We start from the raw sequence: 25,562 nt of genomic DNA on the forward strand, positions 1-25,562 counted from the left end.
TTCTGTGAAGAGATATTCCTGATGATGTGCTTGTTTGCCCCTCTGTATCATACTTTGAACTCTTGTTCTGTCCTGTCCACCAGAAGATGCTTTCCGTACGTTATACTGAGCGACTTTATTTCCATATTCTCTTTCCCTTTCTCACTTCATGGAGTGCTTCAGCTGCCAGGAGCTTGTCTTGTGTCTCTCATTGCTCCTCCTCTTCTCTCCTCAGATGTGGCAGGCTGGCAAGAGGCAGGCTTCCAAGGCTTTCAGTCTTTATGCCAACATTGATATCCTCAGACCCTACTTTGACGTGGAGCCCATGCAGGTCCGAAACAGGTAAGAGCGCTCTGGGGAAGGAGCCTTGTCTTTTTATTTAAAAGCATTTCTAATTAGCCTATCCAGCAGCTAGCTCTCGACACTTTAATACAAGAATGCCATAAACAAAGCAAACAATACAAATAGTCATGCAATAGAAGAACCCTGCTAAGGGGAAGCAGGGCTGTTGCCTCAAAGCATCTTCTCTCGGCATTACTAGGAAAGGCTTGTTCATGAAATAAAAAAAAGGTTTGCATCTTTTTCAGGAGAATTAATGCCCTTTGGCACAGAAGTCAAGAGGCAGAGAGTTCAAGTCTTGGGGCAGCCACAGTAAAAGCACTAGCTCTGCTTTCAGCTAAGCATAGGGTCTTAGATGAAGGGACCGTGAGATTAAAGAAAGCCATAGATCTCGAGGGGCGAACAGGAGCCCCACAACAATGCATACGTCAGGATGCCAATAAGGAGTAATTATTTACAAAACACTGGCAAGCTCTGCAGACACTTCGTCTGTCTCTGCCCCCTCCTGTCCCGCTCTCGGCGTGGCTCCTGCACCCCTCCTTTCTCACTCTCTCACTCACACTCGTACACATACACGTCCGGGAGCACGTCTGCAGGGCCCTCCCTCTGGATTCGCTTGACTTCCTCTTCAGTATGTTCAGCCCGGCCTTCTCCTGGGGCTCTCTCAGATAGCATGCCAACAGTGGCCATCTTTGATTTGGCCATGCAGCTCCCAAGGGCATCGGAGGGGGCCTGATGTTTCCCCACCTCATCCGTCCCCAGTTGGGACTAGTACTGAGGGGAATCGGATGCATTGGGGAGGTGAAGATTTCTCTGAACGTTGAATCTGCAGAAAGGGATTTCTGCCCAGACCGTGACTCTGAGGTCTCCCAGCCCTTTTCATCGAATTTTGTGCTTCCTATGCACCAGAAATTTTATAACCAAGAAAGCATCAGGGGGAAACAGCAGGTCACTGTCTCATTCCATGGGGGGACCTAGATCCTGTGACAAGTCTGCTCCACCTAATCATAAGCGCACAGACAGGGTCGGCGTGTTTTAGGCCTACCCTCTGGGTCAGGGGACCAGCAGGAATGGTTCTGAGGATCTGCAGGGGGTCCCCAGGAGACCCTTCTGGAATGGATCCGCTGCAGGATTCACTGGAACTGGTTGAGGACCCAGAGGAGATCTCTATTGCTGAGGGGGGGGTGATCCCCAGGTGGTCAGTCTCTTTCGCTGAGAGGAGTTCTTGCCACTGATTCCACAGGTTCTTAAGGAACTTAAAATGAAGATGACTCAGGAAGAGTCTGATTTGGAAAGAGCAGGTCCTGTACTGGATGGCCTGCGGGGTCCGCCAAGGGCATTCCCTTTTCATAAGTCAATGAAGAAGCTGGTGGTTTCGGAATGGGGCTACTCTGGAATCTGGGTTAAGAGTTGGCAGAGCTATGGCTAAACTCTGTCTGTTGCTGGAGGACACCTTGGAGTTGTTGGCTCTTCCCAAGGTGGATGCTTTGGTGTCTATGGTTACCAAGAAGACTACTATTCCAGTGGCGAGTTCCACCGCTTTACGTGATGTACAGGATAGTAAGTTGGAGCTTCATCTCAAGAGGATATTTCAGGTTTCAGCTCTAGCCATATGTACGGCAGTATGCAGTAGTCTGGTACAGAGAGCGTGTTTGCGTTGGGTCCAACAGTTGCAGGATTTACAACCCTCAGAGGAGCTGCGGCACAGCAGGCTGACCGTCTGGAGGCAGCGGTGGCGGCTTATGATGCTGATGCCTTCTATGATCTTGTGAGGACCTTTTCCCGAATTATGATGTAAGTGGTGTCTGGTAGAAGTTTGTTGTGGTTACGTAACTGGTCGCCAGACATGTGTTCTAAGTTGCAACAGGGAGCACCTCCTTTTAAGGTGAAGATTTTGTTTGGTGATGACCTGGAGCAGATAATGAAGCATCTAGGTGAGTCTAAGGTACAAATAGTGGAAACTATCCTCAAGATCAAAATTGTAGAGCATATAGAAAGACCTGATTTAATGGAACACAGTCAACATGGATTTACCCAAGGGAAGTCTTGCCTTACAAACCTGCTTCATTTTTTTGAAGGGGTTAATAAACATGTGGATAAAGGTGAACCGGTAGATACAGAGTATTTGGATTTTCAGAAGGCGTTTGACAAAGTCCCTCATGAGAGGCTTCTACGAAAACTAAAAAGTCATGGGATAGGAGGCGATGTCCTTTCGTGGATTACAAACTGGTTAAAAGACAGGAAACAGAGAGTAGGACTAAATGGTCAATTTTCCCAGTGGAAAAGGGTAAACATTGGAGTGCCTCAGGAATCTGTACTTGGACCGGTGCTTTTCAATATATATATAAATGATCTGGAAAGGAATACGATGAGTGACGTTATCAAATTTGCGGATGATACAAAATTATTCAGAGTAGTTAAATCACAAGCAGACTGTGATACATTACAGGAGGACCTTGCAAGACTGGAAGATTGGGCATCCAAATGGCAGATGAAATTTAATGTGGACAAGTGCAAGGTGTTGTATATAGGGAAAAATAACCCTTGCTGTAGTTACATGATGTTAGGTTCCATATTAGGAGCTACCACCCAAGAAAGAGATCTAGGTGTCATTGAAATCGTCGGCTCAGTGTGCTGCGGCAGTCAAAAAAGCAAATAGAATGTTAGGAATTATTAGGAAGGGAATGGTTAATAAAATGGAAAATGTCATCATGCCTCTCTATCGCTCCATGGTGAGACCACACCTTGAATACTGTGTACAATTCTGGTCGCCTTATCTCAAAAAAGATATAGTTGCAATGGAGAAGGTACAGAGAAGGGCAACCAAAATGATAAAGGGGATGGAACAGCTCCCCTATGAGGAAAGGCTGAAGAGGTTAGGGCTTTTCAGCTTGGAGAAGAGACGGCTGAGGGGGGATATGATAGAGGTCTTTAAGATCATGAGAGGTCTTGAACGAGTAGATGTGACTCGGTTATTTACACTTTTGAATAATAGAAGGACTAGGGGGCATTCCATGAAGTTAGCAAGTAGCACATTTTAAGACTAATCGGAGAAAATTCTTTTTCACTCAACGCACAATAAAGCTCTGGAATTTGTTGCCAGAGGATGTGGTTAGTGCAGTTCGTGTAGCTGGGTTCAAAAAAGGTTTGGATAAGTTCTTGGAAGAGAAGTCCATTAACTGCTATTAATCAAGTTTACTTAGGGAATAGCCACTGCTATTAATTGCATCAGTAGCATGGGATCTTCTTGGTGTTTGGGTAATTGCCAGGTTCTTGTGGCCTGGTTTTGGCCTCTGTTGGGAACAGGATGCTGGGCTTGATGGACCCTTGGTCTGACTCAGCATGGGAATTTCTTATGTTCTTAAGTTACCAGAGGGGCAGAACGTTTGTGCTTGTGTGGGCTAGGTTTTGGGACAGTTGATGGTTTCACCAGTTCAAGAAGTCCATAGTGGCAAGCTCCTACCAGGGCATCCTTCTGGAATCAGTCCTTTCGCAGGGCCAGGAGGCCTTCCTGGCACAATTCAGGGCTAGTGCAGGTGGCGCTAGTCCTTGCAATGAAGCAAGATAGGAAATTGGGCCAATCGTGTAGCAGATGAACTCAGGACCAATGGGTATAGTGAACTCCTGATAGCAGATGGGAGACAGAGTCAGATTTCAACGCTGACATCAATCTACATATACCCATGCAGCAAGCTTAGCTCTTCAGTATTTCTCCGTCTCCTAAGCAGATAGGGACACATCCACACACTAGAATAGTGTTAGCAATTCTAAAACAAAGAAGAAAGAAAATTTACCTCAAGAAGACGAGCCCCGCTCTCCTGCAGTGATACCTAAGGGTCCCTCCCCAAGTCGAGAATTCCTGAGGTGATTCCAAGATCCCTCGGAGGTAAGCCTCGGTCTGGTAGCCGGCTCCCAACGTGGACTTAGCCCCTAGGGTGGCTTAGAGGCAGCGAGTGTTGAATCGAGCGCGGCGGTGAAGGTAATTCCATCTCCCCCCGCAGCCGGAGACCGCCCGGCACGAGACCGGGAAACGCAGAGACAGGTAAGGTAGAAAACTTTTTCTGTGTCTCTGGTCTCCGAGGCTCAAATTGCTGCACAGATCATCTCTTCTGGCGTCTGTAAAATCGGGTTGAGCAGCCCCGTCCAGGCTAGACCCCGATCCGGTGTGAGGGTCCACACACGTGGAGACCCTCCGGGGAGGGGGTCGCCATCTTGCCCGCGTGGTCATCGGCACTATTCCCTCCCCCTTGATTGCCATATTGTCCGCACAACTGAGCCGTGTGCACAGCAGCAAGCCGGGCGTACAGCGGCGTGCACATCTCGCCCAGGCGCACAAAGTGGTAGCCTGCACGCGCACTCTGCATGCACAACTAAGCCTCCCGGCACGCACACAGACAAGTTTGAGCCACTCCACGCGCACAAATCATGGCACCCTCTGCCCAGCCTGCCACCTGAGAGCTGCACAACCTGAAGTAGCTTCTGCCCTATGCCTGCAGTGTGAAGTGGCTCAGGGGGACCCTAAGCAAGGGCCCCCACAGCCAGTAGAGGGATCCAGATCCACCAATGATAGTACCCCGGACCTCTGTATCTCCGTCTCGGTGCCTACTCAGGGGGCCACCTCGGGGGCCTCCACTGGATTCAATATGGACCCAGGGACCTTTTCCTGGGTGGAATTCTTCAAAGGGCTGCAAACCTTTGTCCAGGCACAATCTGTACACCTGCAACACAGACCCAGTCTCCACCAGAAGCACAAGACCTTCCAAGCGCCTCTCGCACCTACCCAGACGCGCCCCATCCAGGCAAAAGCCTCCCCTTAGGGGACACCTTGGGGGAAGAGTCTGACTCCCTGGAGGAAGGGGAACTCCCTCCAGGGATGGAACCATACCGAGCTATGATACGATTCTTCTCCAAAGACGAGTTACCAGCTCTCGTGTCTCTGACCCTGAAGACGCTGGCCATTCCAGGCGCAAGTACCACAGTGGAACCAAAGACGAACCCAGTTTTGGTCGGTCTCAGTCAAGCCTCATGCTATTTCCCATTGCTGCATGCCGTACAACAACTGATTGACCTGTAATGGAATGCCCCGGAGGCTAGCTTCAAAGGAGAACGGGCCCTAGAAGCCCTAAACCCCCTGGAACCCATGGCCAAAGAACTCCTACAGTTCCCAAAAGTAGAAGCCATGGTCTGCGCTATCTCAAAGCACACTACCATCCCAGTCTAAGGAGAAGCTGCACCATTAGATGATCGAGGGAAGATAAGGCCATTGCAGAAAGGCTAAAATTCTTTGCTTCGGTGTTTACTGAAGAGGATATAGGGGAGATACCAGTTCCAGAGATGGTTTTCAGGGGTGACTATTCAGATGAACTCAATCAAATCACAGTGAACCTGGAAGATGTAGTAGGCCAGACTGACAAACTAAAGAGTAGTAAATCACCTGGACTGGATGGTATACACCCCAGGGTTCCGAAAGAACTCAAAAATGAAATTTCAGATTTATTACAATTAATTTGTAAACTATCAGTAAAATCATCCATTGTACCTGAAGACTGGAAGGTGGCCAATGTGACCCCAATTATTTAAAAAGGGCTCTGGGGTGATCAGGGAAACTATAGAATGGTGAGCCTGACTTCAGTGCTGGGAAAAATAGTGGAAACTATTCTCAAGAATTTGGATTTTCAGAAGGCGTTTGACAAAGTCCCTCAGGAGAGGCTTCTAAGAAAACTAAAAACTCATGGGATAGGAGGCGATGTCCTTTCGTGGATTACAAACTGGTTAAAAGACAGGAAACAGAGAGTAGGATTAAATGGACAATTTTCTCAGTGGAGAAGGGTAAACAGTGGAGTGCCTCAGGGATCTGTACTTGGAGCGGTGCTTTTCAATATATATATAAATGATCTGGAAAGGAATACGACGAGTGAGGTTATCAAATTTGCGGATGATACAAAATTATTCAGAGTAGTTAAATCACAAGCAGACTGTGATACATTACAGGAGGACCTTACAAGACTGGAAGACTGGGCATCCAAATGGCAGATGAAATTTAATGTGGATAAGTGCAAGGTGTTGCATATAGGGAAAAATAACCCTTGCTGTAGTTACACGATGTTAGGTTCCATATTAGGAGCTATCACCTAGGAAAAAGATCTAGGCATCATAGTAAATAATACTTTAAAATCGTCAGCTCAGTGTGCTGCAGCAGTCAAAAAAAAGAGCAAACAGAATGTTAGGAATTATTAGGAAGGGAATGGTTAATAAAACGGAAAATCGCTCCATGGTGAGACCGCACCTTGAATACTGTGTACAATTCTGGTCGCCGCATCTCAAAAAAGATATAATTGCGATGGAGAAGGTACAGAGAAGGGCAACCAAAATAATAAATGGGATGGAACAGCTCCCCTATGAGGAAAGGCTGAAGAGGTTAGGGCTGTTCAGCTTGGAGAAGAGATGGCTGAGGGGGGATATGATAGAGGTCTTTAAGATCATGAGAGGTCTTGAACAAGTAGATGTGACTCGGTTATTTACACTTTCGAATAATAGGAGGACTAGGGGGCATTCCATGAAGTTAGCATGGGGCACATTTAAGACTAATCGGAGAAAATTCTTTTTCACTCAACGCACAATAAAGCTCTGGAATTTGTTGCCAGAGGATGTGGTTAGTGCAGCTGTGTTTAAAAAAGGATTGGATAAGTTCTTGGAGGAGAAGTCCATTAACGGCTATTAATCAAGTTTACTTAGGGAATAGCCACTGCTATTAATTGCATCAGTAGCATGGGATCTTCTTAGTGTTTGGGTACTTGCCAGGTTCTTTTGGCCTGGTTTGGCCTCTGTTGGAAACAGGATGCTGGGCTTGATGGATCCTTGGTCTAACCCAGCATGGCAACTTCTTATGTTCTTAAAAGTAAAGGCTTGGCTCTTAATTCCTTAAAGGTACAAGAAGCGGCTCTTGTCTATGTCAGAGATCAAGTGAATGGTGGATTCTTGTTGGCTCATCCTGATGTGGCCCATTTCCTGAAAGGAGTGAAACATCTTAGTCATCCTTTGTGGTTTACGGTGTCCCTATGGAGTCTAAATTTGGTATTGAATTTAAGGGCCCTATGTTTACATCGATGCGTACCCTGAACTTGCGGTTGCTGACCTTGAAAATGGTGTTTCTTGTGGCAATTTGTTCTGCACGTAGGGTTTCCAAACTGCAGGCCTTGTCTTGCCGGGAGCCATTTCTTCAGGTGACTCCAGGGGTGGTACAGCTGTGTACTGTTCCTTCTTTTCTACTGAAGGTGGTCACTGACTTTCACTTGAATCAGTCCATCTCCCTGCCCTCTCTGGACAAAGGGAATGATATAGAGGAGGATCGTCTATTGTGACCCTTGGATGTCAAGAGACATTGTCCGGTATCTGGAGGTTACTAATATTTACAGAAGATGGATCGCCGGTGTGCCCTTCACAGTGGCACTAGTAAGGGAGAGATGGCCTCACGGGCTATCATAGTTCGCTGGGTTAAGGAGGTAGTCATGGCTGCATACGTTGATAATGGGAAGCCATTACTTACTCGGGTCGGGGCTCATTCCACTAGAGCTCAACCAGTGTCATGGATGGAAGTGAAATTGTTGTCTCCTGTTGACATATACCGCGCTGCGATGTGGTCCTCATTACACACCTTTTCCAGGTATTATCGTCTGGGTGTGCAAGCCCTAGAGGATGCAGCCTTTGCATGTGCAGTTTTGACAGGACTGCGGGCAGCCTCCCGCCCTATACAGGAGTAGCTTGGGTACATCCCGCTGGTTCTGGATTTATCTGTCTGGATGCTAAGAAATGAGACATTACTACTTACCTGATAATTTCCTTTTCCTTAGGACAGTCAGATGAATCCTGCTTCCCGCCCTTGGCTGCTGAGTAATTGCATATTGATCCACCTGTGTGCCTACGTGGTACAGGGATTACTGATGTTAGTCCAGTCCCTAGACTAGTGTTATTACCTTCTTGTCTGAGCTCAGTGTTGCCTGTTGGCTGAGTATTGAAATGGTTTTCTGTTTGTTCAAGTTTTGCTGATCGGTCCACAGTTGTTTTTGAAGAGAATACTGGCAGGCTGAGGTCACTGCAGGCGTATATATACCGTGACGTCCGTTTGCTCTGTCTCCATCTGCTGGTAGGGGATCTGGATTCATCTGACTGTCCTAAAGAAAAGGAAATTATCAGGTAAGTAGTAATTTCTCATTTCTTAGGAAGATCATAAGCTGCTATCCCTCTATCTAACGTTTTGGTACTTGCCAGGTTCTTGTGGCCTGGTTTTGGCCTCTGTTGGAAACAGGATGCTGGGCTTGATGGACCCTTGGTCTGACCCAGCATGGCATGTTCTTATGACCCCCTCTCTGCTCTCGGCGTGGCTCCTGCTCCCCTCCCTTTCTCACCTTGTCTCTGCTCTGTGTTCCTGCAGGTTGCTGGAATCGATGTTTCCTGTTCGAATGATTAACTTTCCTCAGGTGAGTCTGGCTTTAGCCCTTGCTCTGTGTATAGTTTCCAGTTACTCTGTATTTGTTTGTCTCCCCCCCTCCGCTCATGCTTCAGAATCTTTCTAGAAGGTCCCACTGAGTCCATCCCTGAATTCTCAGCGCTAAGGGCTTTTCCAACCCTTGATTCCTCTGGGATCTTCCATGCCCTCCTGCAGGTTCTTTGTGGTGTCCTTGACATTTACTACTATTTACACTTTTTATAGAAAATCCTCAAACTGGATTGCGGATGATAAAACCAGTAACTTAATATAATAATGAATTCCTCATCCTTTACTCCTCACATAAGCACCCCTGCCTTGCATCCAGCCCGTATGCACTGTGCAAGCACCGTTTGACCTGCTCATTTGGGCTCTCAGCTGAGCCTTCTTTTTCAGCTACCCCCTGCGTTCCTAGCTTGGTCATTATGGTGACAATTCTGGACCGGGGACCTCGTACCTGGTTCTGATTACGGCCACTCTTCTTCCTTCCTTCCCTGGGGCAGCCTTACAGCGACTCTGGTATTGAACCAGTGACCTTCGGCAGTGCATAGCACAACCATCGAGCCAGCAAGCTTTTACATCTGTAGAGTCCAGAAATCTTATGATACCCTGAAGAAGAATAAAAGTACTCCAAGCGCAGGACATGGAGTGCATCCATAGGCATCCACCTTGTGTCAGACAGAACAGAGAGAGAGGGAAATGTGCTGCCCCCAGGCCCTGCTCAAGCACCCTCGCTTCCTCCTCCTCCTCCCTCATGTGCCCTCACACCCTTCCTCTCTCTCGCCCTCCACTCATCCTCTTTCATCTCTTTGCTTCATTCTTTCAGAAGGTCGCAGGGGAGCTGTATGGGCCGCTGATGCTGGTTTTCACCCTGGTGGCCATCCTGCTGCATGGCATGAAGACATCTGGCACTGTCATTGTAAGGACCTGCCTCTTCTACCCAGGGAAGGAGAGGGGAGGCAACATGAAGAGACCCTGGGTTGGATAGCTGGGATTGACATAAGGGGGGTGTGAGGGAGATGGTGTGAGAGAGCCAGGGCTCCTTGGAGGGTGGGTGAGGAGTGTGATGTAGGGAGGTGATGTGAGAGAGCTGGAGCCCTGGGATGGGTGGGAGTGTGATGTAGGGAGGTGTTGTGAGAGAGCTGGAGCCCCGGGATGGGTGGGAGTGTGATGTAGGGAGGTGATGTGAGAGAGCTGGAGCCCTGGGATGGGTGGGAGTGTGATGTAGGGAGGTGTTGTGAGAGAGCTGGAGCCCCGGGATGGGTGGGAGTGTGATGTAGGGAGGTGATGTGAGAGAGCTGGGGTCCTGGAATGGGTGGGAGTGTGATGTAGGGAGGTGATGTGAGAGAGCTGGGGTCCTGGAATGGGTGGGAGTGTGATGTAGGGAGGTGATGTGAGAGAGCTGGGGTCCTGGCATGGGTGGGAGTGTGATGTAGGGAAGTGATGTGAGAGAGCTGGAACCCTGGGATGGGATGTGAGAGAGCTGGGGTCCTGGCATGGGTGGGAGTGTGATATAGGGAAGTGATGTGAGAGAGCTGGAACCCTGGGATGGGATGTGAGAGAGCTGGGGTCCTGGAATGGGTGGGAGTGTGATGTAGGGAGGTGATGTGAGAGAGCTGGGGTCCTGGAATGGGTGGGAGTGTGATGTAGGGAGGTGATGTGAGAGAGCTGGAGCCCTGGGATGGGTGGGAGTGTGATGTAGGGAGGTGATGTGAGAGAGCTGGAGCCCTGGGATGGGTGGGAGTGTGATGTAGGGAGGTGATGTGAGAGAGCTGGAGCCCTGGGATGGGTGGGAGTGTGATGTAGGGAGGTGTTGTGAGAGAGCTGGAGCCCTGGGATGGGTGGGAGTGTGATGTAGGGAGGTGATGTGAGAGAGCTGGGGTCCTGGAATGGGTGGGAGTGTGATGTAGGGAGGTGATGTGAGAGAGCTGGGGTCCTGGAATGGGTGGGAGTGTGATGTAGGGAGGTGATGTGAGAGAGCTGGAGCCCCAGGATGGGTGGGAGTGTGATGTGGAGGGATGGGATGGGTGGCTCACACTGTGATGAGAGGGGTACTGGTGCTCGAGAGCTGGCTCCCAGGAGTGTGTGCATTATATTCCCAGAGTGCTGTGTGTCTGGCTGTTCATGTTCCTTTTTTCTTTTTTTTCCTCCGTCTCTCCTCTCCCATCATGTTGTCAGAGGGAGGGCACTCTCATGGGCACTGCTATCGGCACCTGTTTCGGGTATTGGCTGGGCGTCTCCTCCTTCCTGTATTTCCTCGCGTACCTGTGTAATGCCCAGATCACCATGCTCCAGACGCTTTCACTTCTGGTGAGTACAGCATGGAGAAGTAACAGCTACTGAATCACAGAGGCCCGCATGATGCATGGCTCGCGGTAACCCTGCCTGGAAGTCGCAGGGCTAGCAGTGACACAGCCAGGCTAGGCGCTACAGCACATTTTAGTGACCACTGAGCCAAGGAAGCAGGGCTGGCAGAAACTGGGCAGGCTGGAGGTTGATCGTGTCCTGTGCCTACCATTCAGTAGTTCAGTGATAAAACACATTCTCCAGGGCATGACCGCGCCGCTATTGGGGGAAGTGCTCACCGAGGAGGACTGACAGATTGGGGAATATGTTGTATTACTGTTCTGAAGTAAGGTGGCCCAGGCTGGGCCTGATAGTCCAGTTTCACTTCCAAATTCCAAGCCACCTTAGCGCCGCGCTCTGAATGGCGTTTCTTCTGATTTGGGCACGTTCTCTCTCGCTCCCAGGAGCTGAGCCAAAGAAGTGCATACACCGTATTTCCCCGAAAATAAGCCCTAGCTTGAGTTTTCAGGATTTTTGGAGTGGGCTTGAAATATAAGCCCTAGTTCTAATTTCAACGAGGCTGTGTCTGTTAGCGGGATCAGCTCTTTGCTGCGCTACTGGCCAGCGGGCCCTGCTCGCTCGCTCCCCTGTCTAGTGCACCGTGCCGCTGTGCATGACAAACAGGCTCTGACTCACAAGTGGACACCCCACCCCCCAAAACGATACGATATCCGAAACCTGCCCCACACCTTCCGATTTAATTAATGACTGTACAACGGGGTTGTAAAAAAACAAAACCAAAAAACCCCAAATCCACCCCAACCCTTCAAATTTAATTAATTGCAAACCCCCCCCGAAAACTTGCTGAAATTCCCTGATGGTCCAGCAGGGGTCCCGGGAGTGGGAGATCGCTCCAGGACCCCTGCTGGACCACCAGGGACTTTTGGCATTTTGGGGGGTTCTGGAGGGTGGGGTGGCTGCAATTAATTAAATTTGAAGGGTTGGAGTGGGTTTGGGGTTGGTTGGTTTGTTTGTTTTTTACAACCCATTGTATGGTAACTAATTAAATTGGAAGGGTTGGGGCGGGTTTCGGATACCGTATCGTTTCAGGGGCAGCCAAAATAATAAAATCAGCCCGAACCGCAGGAAAAGAAAATTTCCCGTGGCGGGCCGATAACGAAGGCCAAACCGAAAGGTTCATGGGAAAAAGTAAGACATCCCTTACGCCCCCACTAACATCATCACGCTCAGCGGCGAGCCGGTAAACGGCCACATTCCACCAGGCAGTGATGCGGAGGTGCAGCCCACCAGTACTGGGCACCTTTAGGGGCAATCGCTGAGAGAAAAAGAGACCAAAAAGACCAAATAAATTGTAAAAACTTCGCGCTGAAACTGAGAATGCTGTGAACTCAGGGATGAAGAGACCCACCCCCACTGACGTCATCACGCTCAGCGGCGAGCCGGTAAACGGCCACATTCCACCAGGCATCGCGCGCCATGCGTCGCGTGCCGAAGGGGTGCGCCAAAGGGGCACTCCCCTTTGTGCACCCCTTCGTGCAATCTTTTGTGCTACGCTTATTTTAATTCCCTTAAGTTTTCCTTTGTTAATTAACCTTTTTCATAGTGTTTAGTAATCCCTTGTTTATTAAATATGTCCAATGTATTTGACTTAGGAAACCTATTTTCCTGCATACTCTGTTTTTAATGTAAACCGGTATGATTTGTATCTGATACAAGAATGTCGGTATATAAAAATTCAAAATAAAATAAATAAATCCCCTGAAAATAAGCTAAAAATAATGTCAGACCCTGTCTTATTTTGGGAGAAACACGGTAGTGCAGGACGAGCAGAGACCTGGCCAGGAAAGCTCCCCGATTACAAGGCTGTGTAAGGGAATGAGTCTTCCATGCTTTGTCCCATATTTAGGTGCAAGTTCATGTAAAGAGAGCAGAATGCCTCCACGCCTTCCCTGAGCTGCAGAAGAGTTTAATCTAGGCTTTTATATTTATTTATTTATGGTTTTTATACACCGACGTTCAATGAGATATCGCACCGGTTTACATTCAGGTACTGTAGGTGTTTCCCTATCCCCTAAAGGGCTTACAATCTAAGTTTTTGTACCTGAGGCTATGGAGGGTAAAGTGACTACCAAATAAAAACCATCATAATAATCATAAAATTATGCGTTTCCTTTCTCAAATACATTAAACATTTATCATAAGGAGATTAACAGGGGATAAAATGGTAATAATATGGTAGATATTGTTTTAGGGGGTTCATATTTAGTAGACAAGTTAGCCGGATAACTTTCCCTGGATATTCGTTGAGATATCCCCAGTTAGTTATCTGACTAATCATAGCCACGTAACCGGATAGTCTTTTGAATGTCGCCCATTATGTATAAAGTTATTCGCTATGGTTACCCATGTAATGTTAGACTTAAGTAAAGTTCCATTTAAAATTTAAAAAAAAACCCTCACATCGCATCCTGTCCCCCACCTCCCTCCCATCCGAGTTGCAAAGGCCCTACAAGATCAAAATTCCCATTTCCCCCCCCCCCCCCCCCCCCAAAAGACCCATTTAATGTTAACTAAAATTATTGGGGCTGAGAGTCCCTCCCCCCCCAATGCCCACCCAAGCCTTTCCTTTCTACCTTCACCTACCCCACCCCCTTACTTTTATTTGAAGTTCCCTCTACGTATCCAGATCAGTCCAGACTCCTGCCAGCAAATAGAGACAGAGAAAGTTTCACTGATACTATACAAATTATATTGCAATGATAGGGAGGATCAACTTGGCAGGGGTGTGGCACTTTGTTGGGAGGGTGTAGAGTCCAACAGGATAAAGATCATACAAGAGACTAAATGCTCAGTAGAATCTATATGGGTAGAAATCCCATGTGTGTTGGGTAAGAGTATAGTGATAGGAGTATACTGCCATCCACCTGGACAAAATGGTCAGACAGATGATGAAATGCTAAGAGAAATCAGGGAAGCTAACCAATTTGGCAGTGCAATAATAATGGGAGATTTCAATTACCCCAGTATTGACTGGGTAAATGAAGACTGGAGGATAGCTAATGTAACCCCAATATTTAAAAAGGGCTCCAGGGGCGATCCGGGAAACTACAGACCGGTTAGCCTGACTTCAGTGCCGGGAAAAATAGTGGAAAGTGTTCTAAACATCAAAATCACAGAACATATAGAAAGACATGGTTTAATGGAACAAAGTCAGCATGGCTTTACCCAGGGCAAGTCTTGCCTCACAAATCTGCTTCACTTTTTGAAGGAGTTAATAAACATGTAGTATACTTGGATTTTCAGAAGGTGTTTGACAAAGTTCCTCATGAGGCTTCTAGGAAAAGTAAAAAGTCATGGGGTAGGAGGCGATGTCCTTTTGTGGATTGCAAACTGGCTAAAAGACAGGAAACAGAGAGTAGGATTAAATGGACAATTTTCTCAGTGGAAGGGAGTGGACAGTGAAGTGCCTCAGGGATCTGTATTGGGACCCTTACTTTTCAATATATTTATAAATGATCTGGAAAGAAATACGACGAGTGAGATAGTCAAGTTTGCAGATGATACAAAATTGTTCAGAGTAGTTAAATCACAAGCAGATTGTGATAAATTGCAGGAAGACCTTGTGAGACTGTTGGGCATCCAAATGGCAGATGAAATTTAATGTGGATAAGTGCAAGGTGATGCATATAGGGAAAAATAACCCATGCTATAATTACACAATGTTAGGTTCCATATTAGGTGCTACAACCCAAGAAAGAGATCTAGGTGTCATAGTGGATAACACATTGAAATCGTCGGTGCAGTGTGCTGCGGCAGTCAAAAAAGCAAACAGAATGTTGGGAATTATTAGAAAGGGAATGGTGAATAAAACGGAAAATGTCATAATGCCTCTGTATCGCTCCTTGGTGAGACCGCACCTTGAATACTGTGTACAATTCTGGTCGCCGCATCTCAAAAAAGATATAATTGCGATGGAGAAGGTACAGAGAAGGGCAACCAAAATGATAAGGGGAATGGAACAACTCCCCTATGAGGAAAGACTAAAGAGGTTAGGACTTTTCAGCTTGGAGAAGAGACGACTGAGGGGGGATATGATAGAGGTGTTTAAAATCATGAGAGGTCTAGAACGAGTAGATGTGAATCGGTTATTTACTCTTTCGGATAATAGAAAGACTAGGGGGCACTCCATGAAGTTAGCATGGGGCACATTTAAAACTAATCGGAGAAAGTTCTTTTTCACTCAACGCGCAATTAAACTCTGGAATTTGTTGCCAGAGGATGTGGTTAGTGCAGTTAGTGTAGCTGGGTTTAAAAAAGGATTGGATAAGTTCTTGGAGGAGAAGTCCATTACCTGCTATTAATTAAGTTGACTTAGAAAATAGCCATTGCTATTAATTGCATCAGTAGCAAGGGATGGACTTAGTTTTTGGATAATTGCCAGGTTGTTATGGCCTGGATTGGCCACTGTTGGAAACAGGATGCTGGGCTTGATGGACCCTTGGTCTGACCCAGTATGGCATGTTCTTAACATCAGGACTTGCTAGAGACATAAAGTTCCTGGATGTAATAAATGACTGCTTCATGGAGCAATTGGTTCAGGAACCAACAAGAGAGGGAGCTATTTTAGATTTAATTCTTAGTGGAACGCAGGATTTGGTGAGAGAGGGTAACGGTGGTGGGGCCACTTGGCAACAGTGATCATAACATGATCAAATTTAAACTAATAACTGGAAGGGGGACAATAAGGAAATCTGCAGCTCTAACACTAAACTTTCAAAAGGGAAACTTTGATAAAATGAGGAAAATAGTTAGAAAAAAACTGAAAGGTGCAGCTGCAAAGGTTAAAAGTGTTCAACAGGCTTGGACATTGTTTAAAAATACAATCCTAGAGGCGCAGTCCATATGTATTCCACACATTAAGAAAGGTGGAAGGAAGGCAAAACGATTACCGTCATGGTTAAAAGGTGAGGTGAAAGAGGCTATTTTAGCCAAAAAAAACATCCTTCAAAAATTGGAAGAAGGATCCATCTGAAGAAAACAGGATAAAACATAAGCATTGTCAAGTTAAGTGTAAAACATTGATAAGACAGGCGAAGAGAGAATTTGAAATGAAGTTGGCCTTAGAGGCAAAAACTCACAATTTATTTATTTATTTATAGAGTTTTATAAACCGTTATTCGGGAAGCCATCATAACGGTTTACAAAGTGAATAAATTTTTAACAAAGAGGTTTTGAGATATCATATGTTGTAATTACAATAATAAACATAACATAACCAAGTAAGTCTCTGAAATTATAAAGTTGAATGTGGAGGGAGGAAATTTCGGATGAGAATGACAATAAAAACTTTTTAAAATATATCAGAAGCAAGAAACTGTGAGGGAGTTGGTAGGGCTGTTAGATGACCGAGGGGGTTAAAGGGACTTTTTCCTAACATGTATACAGATGGACTCAGGACCAGTGGGTTTATGCTCCTCTGCCAGCAGATGGAGACGGAGCAAGGTGACTTCACAGAATACATAACCCTGCAGTCACCCCATCCTGCCAGTATTCTCCGTCTCCAGCAGATGGTGGACGTGCATCTCCCTATGGGGATTGCTTTGAGCTTTTTGAAAAGTTTGAAATTCTAAATTCAGGAAAAGAAAGCCCCGCTCTGCTGCGGTGATACCAAATGGTCACTTTCCCACTTGCGAATTCCTGAGGTGATTTCCGAGATCCCTCAGAGGTGTGCCTGCGTCCGGTAGCTGTGTTTCCCAGCATGGACTTAGCTGCTAGTTCAGCTGAAAGGCAGCGGGTGCAGGAGGCAGAGTATGGCAGTGACAACAGATTGTAATATAACCCCCCCTTCCCCTTTGCAATTCCCTGTATACTAGCTCTGTCTTCATGTTTGATATCTACCATTCCCTGTACGTACCAGGATCAGTCCAGACTGTGGGTTATGCCTCCCCTCCAGCAGATGGAGTCAGAGAAAAGCTGAAAGGCACCCCCTAGATATACCGGTGTGCCACCTGCCATCCCTCAGTATTTTCTCTGACTCCAGCAGATTGAGAGGCATAACCTGCAGTCCTGGTCTTAAGATTTTTTTTCTGGGGATTTCCAGGTTTTCTTCTACTTAATTTTCCCTGACTAGATCGACTAGTTTCTTCCTTATTTGGGGTTTTTTATTTAAAAAAAAAAAAAAAAAAAGTGTCTGGTTAGTTCACTCTTTGCTGTTCCCAGCGCAGCGTGAAGGCGAGTTTCTGGCAGACATAGAGGGCACTGCCCTCAGACTTTCTCGGAGCTAGTGTGTCCCAGTAGGCCAGGGGGAGAGCTTACCGGTGGGCCGGTCACTCTCCCCTCCCTCCCCCCCTTGGGGTAGTATTCCAGAGTTTGTTTCTATGAAGGGGGCTTGGCGTTTCCTTTTCAGGTCAAAAAAAAAAAGAAATAAAAGACCTATTGTTGGATTTTGACAGCCCCTTAAGCCCTGTTGGTGACAGGCAGTGCGTTTTCTCTTGCAGCCCCGGCCTGCCTCGTTTTCTGCTTGGGACTCCGGAGGGGGTGGCTGGCTCACCCGGCGCGTTCTTCGTTTGAGCACACTTGCTTACCTATTTTGGCGCGCTTTTTTCTTCTCACTGCAGCTGTCTGCCTCCTCATGCCATGGTCTTCGGCCTCATGCCATGGTCTTCGGCCTGCGGGGGGGCCCCCCCCGCAGGCCGAAGACCTCTCGGGAGTCGCCCCCCCCCCCGGGCGCAACTCCCGAGAGGATCTCTGCTCCCGATGTCTTCCCGGGGGGCGAGGGACCCTCTCGGGGGCCGAGCGCTGCCCGCAGCGGGTCCTCTTTCTCCTCTTCGGCACGGCAAAGAAGAGTGCCTGGGTCCCGGTCTTCGGCCCCGCCTCCCATAGAGAGGGAGACGGCGGCCATTTTGGACACGCGGCAGGCAGAGGAGAGGAAACAGCGTCGGAGGAGGAAGACTCCCCTCCTCCTTCACCGCCTGCCTTGAGTCCGCAAAGCACGCCCGATTCGGAGGCTCATCAGCCCGCAGGGGACAAGTTTAAGAGGTCAGTTCCTTTTTCCTCGAAGTTTGTGCTGCTGATGCACAAAGCTTTTTTGGAGGCAGAGGCAGGGTGGGAGGCGGAGGGTCCCTCTCCACCAAAAATCCCCAAGGCAGCTCTGGATCTGGGGAAAGCCGGGACTCGTTGCCCTCGCCCGCAGGGGGGTGCGGGAGATCCGGAGGCCCAGGGATGTTAAATGTCTTATTGTGGAAAATGGCTGCCGTTACGTGCGGTATCTGGAAGCCTTCTGAGTCTTTTCAAAAGACGGATTGCCTGTTCTTCATGGCAGGAGTAAGCAGGGCACTCCGGCTTCGCGGGCTACTGTAGCTCGTTGGATTAAGGAGGTGGTCATGGCTGCGTATGTGGATGCTGGAAAGCTGTTGCCTACTCAGGTTAGGGCTCAGGCAGTGTCATGGGCGGAGGGTAGTCTGTCGTCTCCTGTCGACATCTGCCATGCTGCGACGAGGTCCTCCTTACACATTTTTTTACAGGTTTTATCATCTGGATGTGCAGGCCCTGGAGGATGCAGCCTTTGCACGTGCAGTGTTGACTGGACCACAGACAGCCTCTCACCTTGTTGGGAAGTAGCTTTGGTACATCCTACTGGTCTGAGTCCATATGTCTACACACTAGGAAATGGAGAAATTATTTACCTGATAATTTTGTTTTCCTTAGTGTAGTCAGATGGACTCAGCTTCCCGCCCTCGGCTGTTGCACGAGTGTGTCAGTAGTCCTCCTGTGGGGCTATGAGTCCCAAGGGATTACTGGTAAGTGTTCATCCAGTCCCTAGCTTGGGGTACCTAGAATCTTATGTGAGTTCAGTGTTTATAGTTGATTGAGTACAGTTCTGGTTATCTGTTTTTAATCATGTCTTTAATCAAGTTTTTTGTTAGTCTGTTAACAGTTGATTTTGAATAGAATACTGGCAGGCTGGGATCACAGCAGGGTTATATATAATATGCCATCAACTTGCTCTGTCTCCATCTTCTGGCAGGGGAGCATAAACCCTCTGCCCCCAAGTCCATCTGTCTACACTAAGGAAAATGAAATTATCAGGTAAGTAATTTCTCTGTTTTTAGCGCAAGCCGACAGAACACACAGGAGTGTCAATCGACATCTACGAGTGATTCATTTCCGCATGGAAACCCTACGCTCTGTGATAATGGCCATAAAATCGAGAGAGTTCTTAACCTCCCTCGACATGCGAAGCCTACCTACACATTCCAGTCCGTCAAGAACACCGTTTCCTTTGCTGTACTGGGTCGCCATTATCAGTTCCGGGCACTGCCCTTTGGCCTAGCCACGGCCCCAAGAACATTTTCCAATATTATGGCGGTCAAAGCGGCAGCATTGAGAAAAGGGGGAATCCTAGTGCACCATTGCTTGGACAACTGATTGATCCAGGCCAAGACCATGGAAGAGTCTCTGGGTGACAAACAGGGTGACCTCCTTGCTTCAGGAACTCAGTTGGATTGTAAACTTGGACAAAAGCAATCTCAAGCCATCCCATTCCTTGGAATTTCTGCGAGTCATGTTAAATATCAAGCAGGGCAAGGTCTTCCGACCACACGGATAAGGAAATTGATATCCCAGGTGCGTCAGTTGATGAGCATGATACGCCCCACAGTATGGAGCTATCTCCAAGTTCGCGGTTTGATGGCAGCAACCCTGGAGGTAGTGCCGTGAGTGAGGGCACAAATGCGACCACTTCAAAGCTCACCCACAGTCTGAAGACTATTCGATTCACCTCCACTTACTGATGGGAGTATGCTCTCAGCTTCAGTGGTGGCTGCAGGAAGCTCATCTGAACAGGGTGTATCCTTGTCCTCTCCGAACTAGCTGGTCCGCACAACAGACATGAGCCTCCAGAGCTGGGGAGCTCACTGTCAGGAACTGACGACCCAGGGACGTTGGACCGAGGAAGAGGCCCTCTGGAACATCAACCGCCTGGAAGCCCAGGCTATCAGATTGGTGTGTCTACAATTCAGCCACAGACTTTCAGGGTCAAGCAGTCCGTGTAATGTTGGACAACGCAACAATGGTAGCCTACATCAACCACCAGGGTGGAACCAAGAGCCAGTAAGCATCACAGGAGATGGATCTCCTTATGGAATGAGCTGAAATACATCTACAGATGATCTCAGCCTCCGACATCACAGGAAAAGACATCAGAGCAGACTTTCTAAGCAGGGAAAGTCTGGATCCAGGAGAGTAGGCATTGTCGTTCAAAGCCTTTCAGCTGTAGTAGATTGCTGGGATCTCCCATCCATCGATCTACTGGCCACATCTCACAATGCGAAGGTTCCCCGATTCTTCAGTGGTCCCTGGGGATCAATGCTCTCGTTCAGACCTGGCCGGAAGAAGAGTTACTTATACGCCTTCCCTCCTTGGCCTCTGCTGGACAGGGTCATTCGCAGAATCGAGCACCACAGGACATTAGTCCTACTAGTAGCTTCAGATTGGCCCAGGCATCCATGGTATATGGACATGCGGAGAATCCTGGTGGAGACCCCCCCCCTTGCTTCCACCAACCTGGGACCTTCACAAGGATCCAATTTTATTCTGTCTTGTGGTCTGGCCCTTGAGAGGGTTTGCCTGATGAAGCTAGAATATTCTGCAGCAGTAATTGCCACCTTTCTCTGCACTTGGAAGTTCTCTATGTCCCTAGTGTATGTGCGGATCTGGAGAGTATTTGAGGAATGATGTGAGGGAACGCAGTGTCGTTTCCTCCCCCCCCCCCCCCCCCCCCTCGGGCGGTCAAAATCCCACTTATTCTGGATTTTTTGCAGGATGGCTTGAATAAAGGTTTGACCCTTAACTCCTTGAAGGTCCAGGTAGCGGCTCTCATGTTTCAGGGGTAAGGTGAATGGAACCCGCCTCTTGGCTCATCTGGACATGGCCCGTTTTCTGAAAGGGATGAAGCATCTCCAGCCACACGTATGGTTGCTGGTTCCCTTGTGGAATCTTAATCTAGTATTAGAATTTTTGGCAGGGCCCTCCTTTCAGCCGCTGAGCAGTCTTGCCTTGCATTTATTAACCGTGAATTTATTAACGTTGAAAACAGTGGTCCTGGTGGCTATATGCTCGGCTCTTCGCATCTCTGACCTACAGGCATTGTTGTATTGAGAACTGTTCCTCCAAATGACTCCAGGAGCAATACAGATTCATACTGTTCTATCCTTCTTGCCCAAGGTAGTCTCGGAGTTTCATTTGAATCAGTCCATTTCGTTGCCATCCCTAGCTAAGCATGAGGATGCGGAAGAATACCGCCTCCTCCGTCATTTGAATGTCAGTAGACTTTTGGTGCGGTATCTGGAAGTTTCAGAACCGGTCCAAATAAACAGACTGCCTGTTTGTCCTTCACGGTGGAAGAAAGCGGGGCGAACCAGCTTCACAGCTACCATAGCTCGCTGGATTAAGGAGGTGGTCACAGGAGCCTATGTGGAGGCAGGAAAGCCATTACCTTCTCAGTTTAAAGCTTATTCCACTAGGGCTCAGGCGGTCTCATGGGCGGAAGCTAGACTGCTGTCTCATCGCTATCTGCCGAGTGGCGACCTGGTCCTCTGTGCACACCTTCTCCAGGTTCTATCACCTGGACGTTCAGGCCCAAGAGGATTCAGTCTTTTGCAAGGGCGGTGTTAACCGGACCGCGGGCAGCCTCCAGCCCCGATCGGGAGTATCTTTTGTACATCCCATGGGTCCTGAGTCCATCTGCTACACACTAGGAAATGGAGAAATTACTTACCTGATAATTTTATTTTCCTTAGTATAGACAGATGGACTCTGCATTCCTCTCACGGCTGCCCAAGAACGGTGCCAGGGATTCGCACATGGAGGTGGATATCAATTCCAAGAGATTATGGGTGAGCCTTCATCCAGTCCCTAGATCAGGGCATCTGTATTCTTACTGGGTTCAGTGTTTTGATTAGTTGAATACAGTTATGGTTATCCATTCTTCATCATATTTTAAATCAAGTTTTTTCATAAGACATAAGAACATGCCATACTGGGTCAGACCAAGGGTCCATCAAGCCCAGCATCCTGTTTCCAACAGTGGCCAATCCAGGCCATAAGAACCTGGCAAGTACCCAAAAACTAAGTCCATTCCATGTAACCATTGCTAATGGCAGTGGCTATTCTCTAAGGGCTAGATTTTAAAAGCCCTGCGCGCGTTGGTGCGCAAGTCCTGGGGCTTTGTAAAAGGGGCGGGAGGGGGCGGGTCCAGGGGCGTGGTGACAATTCGGGGGCAGGCCGTGAGGGCGGTCCCAAGTCCCCGGGCACTGCGGCCTGTGCCGGGGGATGCAAGGCGGCACGCGCAAGTTACGCCTGCTTCAAGCAGACGTAACTTGCCCAACAAAGGTAGGGGGGAGATAAGGGAAGGGAGGGGAAGGTGGGGGGACGCGGAAGGAAGTATGTCCACAGTGGCTTTTGAAGAGAATATAGAAGGGCTGAGGTCACTGCGGGATTATATCTAGAGTGACGTCAGCTTTGCAATCTGACTCCGTCTCCATCTGCTGCAGGGGAGCATAACCCATTGGTCCTGAGTCCATCTGTCTACACTAAGGAAAATGAAATTATCAGGTAAGTAATTTATCCATTAAAAGACAAGAAAATTTCTGGATCCTTCCAGGGGGTTGTGAGATCCTGGTGGGGCCATCCCCCCTGGTTTGAGGCAGACGAGCAGAGGGTTGGAGTCCCTTCTGATAGCTCAGTCCAGAGGTCCATGGGGTGGACATCTGGTGGTCCAGATCCCTCATCCCCCACAAGACAGCGGTGGAATCTGTTGGCAGTTCTGCACTGCAAGCCCAGTAGAGCAGGGAAGTGTCCCTTTTATACGGTTTGTCCTGGGCTGGTTCGCTAAAGTTTGATGAAAGGAGACTGATGTAGCCAGTGGTCTGGCTCTCTTTAGATCTGCCATGCGGCCTGTGCTCCTGGAACCTGAACCTCTGCACCACAGGAAGTTATTGGTTTCTAAGTATCTTTATTTCTTCTCAGAGAGTAAAAAAAAACAAAACAAGGAACAAATTAGAGGAATCTGTGCAGCATTGGAGTTCCAGGGGGGGCTACCTTAGCTTGGGGATCTCAGCGATGGGATTTTTCAGTAGCTTTTCTGCTTGTGGAGGAGACTGGGCGTTGGCTCCTGAAGGATTATTCCCCTGCTTGCTATTGAGCTGCTGGTGCTGTGGGTGTGGAGAGGAACAGCATGACATTCAGGGGTCTACATCGAGCATGGCCGCACCGATAGAACAAGCCTTGCAGGTAATGGGGTCTAACCCTCTGTGACGGCAGCCATTTTCCATTCCCTAGCAGCGTCGTGGGAGAGGCAGGGGAATCCCCTCTTCAGCTATTGCTGGCAATTCCCTGACCCGCAGAGGTACAGACAGGCACTTCACCAAGAAGGAGTCTCTGGTTCTAGTAGAGGTCGTCTTCTAGTTTTAATTTGCTTATGCGCAAAACTTGTTTATCGATACAAGCAGTGGGGGATGCTGACTCTTGACCTAGATTTGAGCGCTTATTTGCCCAGGTACTTGATCATGTAAGGCTGCGACCTAGACTGGAGAACGTATTTGACAGGTACTTGTGCGCATAAGACCAACTTGCACAGATATTTGTGTGCATACGACTACGGCCTATACGAAAGCATATTTGCGCGTGTACTTGTGAGCGTACAACCGCGACCTAGTTGAGTGCTTATTTGTGCACATCCTGGAGGGGTGTGCGCATACGCCCGGATGGCATTGGTCTGTGCGCAGGAGGCTGCCTAGAGCTGAAGTTCAGGAGAGCTAGATGCTGGGGACGAGTATTTGTGAGGCTTGCTGTCTGTCTGTCAGTGCTATTTAGATGCTCAAAGCGATTTGACTACTACAGCTTTTGCCCATGTTGGGACATCCCCTCGGCCTATGGTATCTCTGGAGGGGAATGGAGTGGAAGGCAAGGCAAGGCAATGGTCCGTTCTCCTTCTCCTTTGTTCCCGAGGGCAAAAGCTTCCCCAAGAGAGAGGTTGGAGAGAGCAAGGTTGGGCCTATGGGCTCCGGCATAGATCCATCCTCCTCCTCCTGCATGGAATGGTTCCAGGGCCTGCAGACCTTTCTGCAGAGGAGGCCAGCGAATGTGAAACCTATTGTGTAGGGATCGCGTGTTCGGGCCTCCCATTTGTCAGTCATGGCGGGCAAATGCCACAGGGAGGCTGTCCCTGGTAATGTTCAAGGGGTGTGGATCATGAGAGATCGGAGGATTCCCATGGGGAATTGGCTTTCTCACCTATAAAAGAGGGAGAAATTGCATGTGATTGAGAGCTGCTCGACTCTGCTTAGACTTTTTTTTCTTTTTTCACAGATGTCTTGCTGAGTTTTTTGGTTCAGACCCTGAACACACTTGGCATGGCCCGAGTCTGTTGGCTCGGACCCTGAACGTGCTTAGTGTGACCGGAGGTCAATTTTAAGTTAAGTGTCCTGTTTCTTTGCTCCCTATATCCAATTCAAGAGACATTGGATTTAAAGAAGGTAATTGCGGCTCCCGAGATTACCCGTCTCGGTATGGAAACTCTGAGGTCCAGCTCTGAGATCTGTCCTAGCAGTGGTATGCAAGGTAGAGTTCTTGGCGTCTCTCATCTTGACACAGGCATAGCCGCACATATCCATCTGGCTGGCGCACCAGAGATTCCTCAGGTTCATGGTCCTAAGAGAACATTTTTTTGTTTCGAGCCCTTCGCTTTGACTGGGGACAGCTCCATGTACGTCACGTGGAGCTGGGGGAGGGCGGCCATAGTGCATCCATGTCTGGATGACCTCAGCTGAAGGTCAGTACAAAAGGTACCGAAGCGCTTGAAGTCTCTAGGATGGGGGGTGAAACCAGCAATGAAATAATATCAAGGGAGTTAAGTCCACACTCCATGTATCGTCCACGGCCACCAGCGATGGTGACTGTTACCAAATTCAGAACCTCCAATTCCACACCACGCTTGAGACATCCTAGTATTACCTGTGGATGATCTTCCTTTGATAAAGCCAGTTTGATCGGGACCCACCAAAGCCAGCAAAATATATTCAATTCTAAAATAGTCACCTTCCGGGTGACCTTTCTCCTGCAAGGCAGCACCGAGGCTGCCAGACTGGAGGTGGGACTTCTCCACGGTGTCCCTGCACCTCTCTGTCTCCCTTAGCTCCTCCAGAGACTGAAATCATTCTGAGGGCCAGGGGTGCACTCGCAGTTTCTCGCCAGCTGGGAGATCATCATGCGTGTGGCACTCGGTGAGCCGCCTCCCTCTCGCTGCTGCTCTGCTTACTGCATCATCATTTTGTTGGTTTATTATCGACGTAACATTTCTAAGGGAGCAGGGATATAAAGCTAATCTAAAATATTTTTAATCTATATACAGTGTAATATTCTTCTGAAGCTGTATTACTGGAGAAATGTGTAC

At 48.3% G+C, this 25,562-nt stretch overlaps 1 protein-coding gene across 2 annotated transcripts in view; it reads left to right on the forward strand.

Annotated features, from left to right (window-relative positions):
* LOC115086669 (protein YIPF3-like) overlaps positions 1-25,562 on the forward strand; it is a 55,769-nt gene that overhangs the window by 26,159 nt on the left and 4,048 nt on the right. For both annotated transcript variants that reach the window (XM_029592838.1, XM_029592839.1), the window contains exons 4-7: positions 215-321; positions 8,750-8,795; positions 9,630-9,722; positions 10,982-11,113. In XM_029592838.1, the coding sequence (XP_029448698.1) occupies positions 215-321; positions 8,750-8,795; positions 9,630-9,722; positions 10,982-11,113 (378 nt within the window). The remainder of the gene's footprint in view (positions 1-214; positions 322-8,749; positions 8,796-9,629; positions 9,723-10,981; positions 11,114-25,562) is intronic.

Source organism: Rhinatrema bivittatum, chromosome 3 (genome assembly GCF_901001135.1).
Source record: "Rhinatrema bivittatum chromosome 3, aRhiBiv1.1, whole genome shotgun sequence".
In the NCBI taxonomy this organism is placed as follows: Eukaryota; Metazoa; Chordata; class Amphibia; order Gymnophiona; family Rhinatrematidae; genus Rhinatrema; species Rhinatrema bivittatum.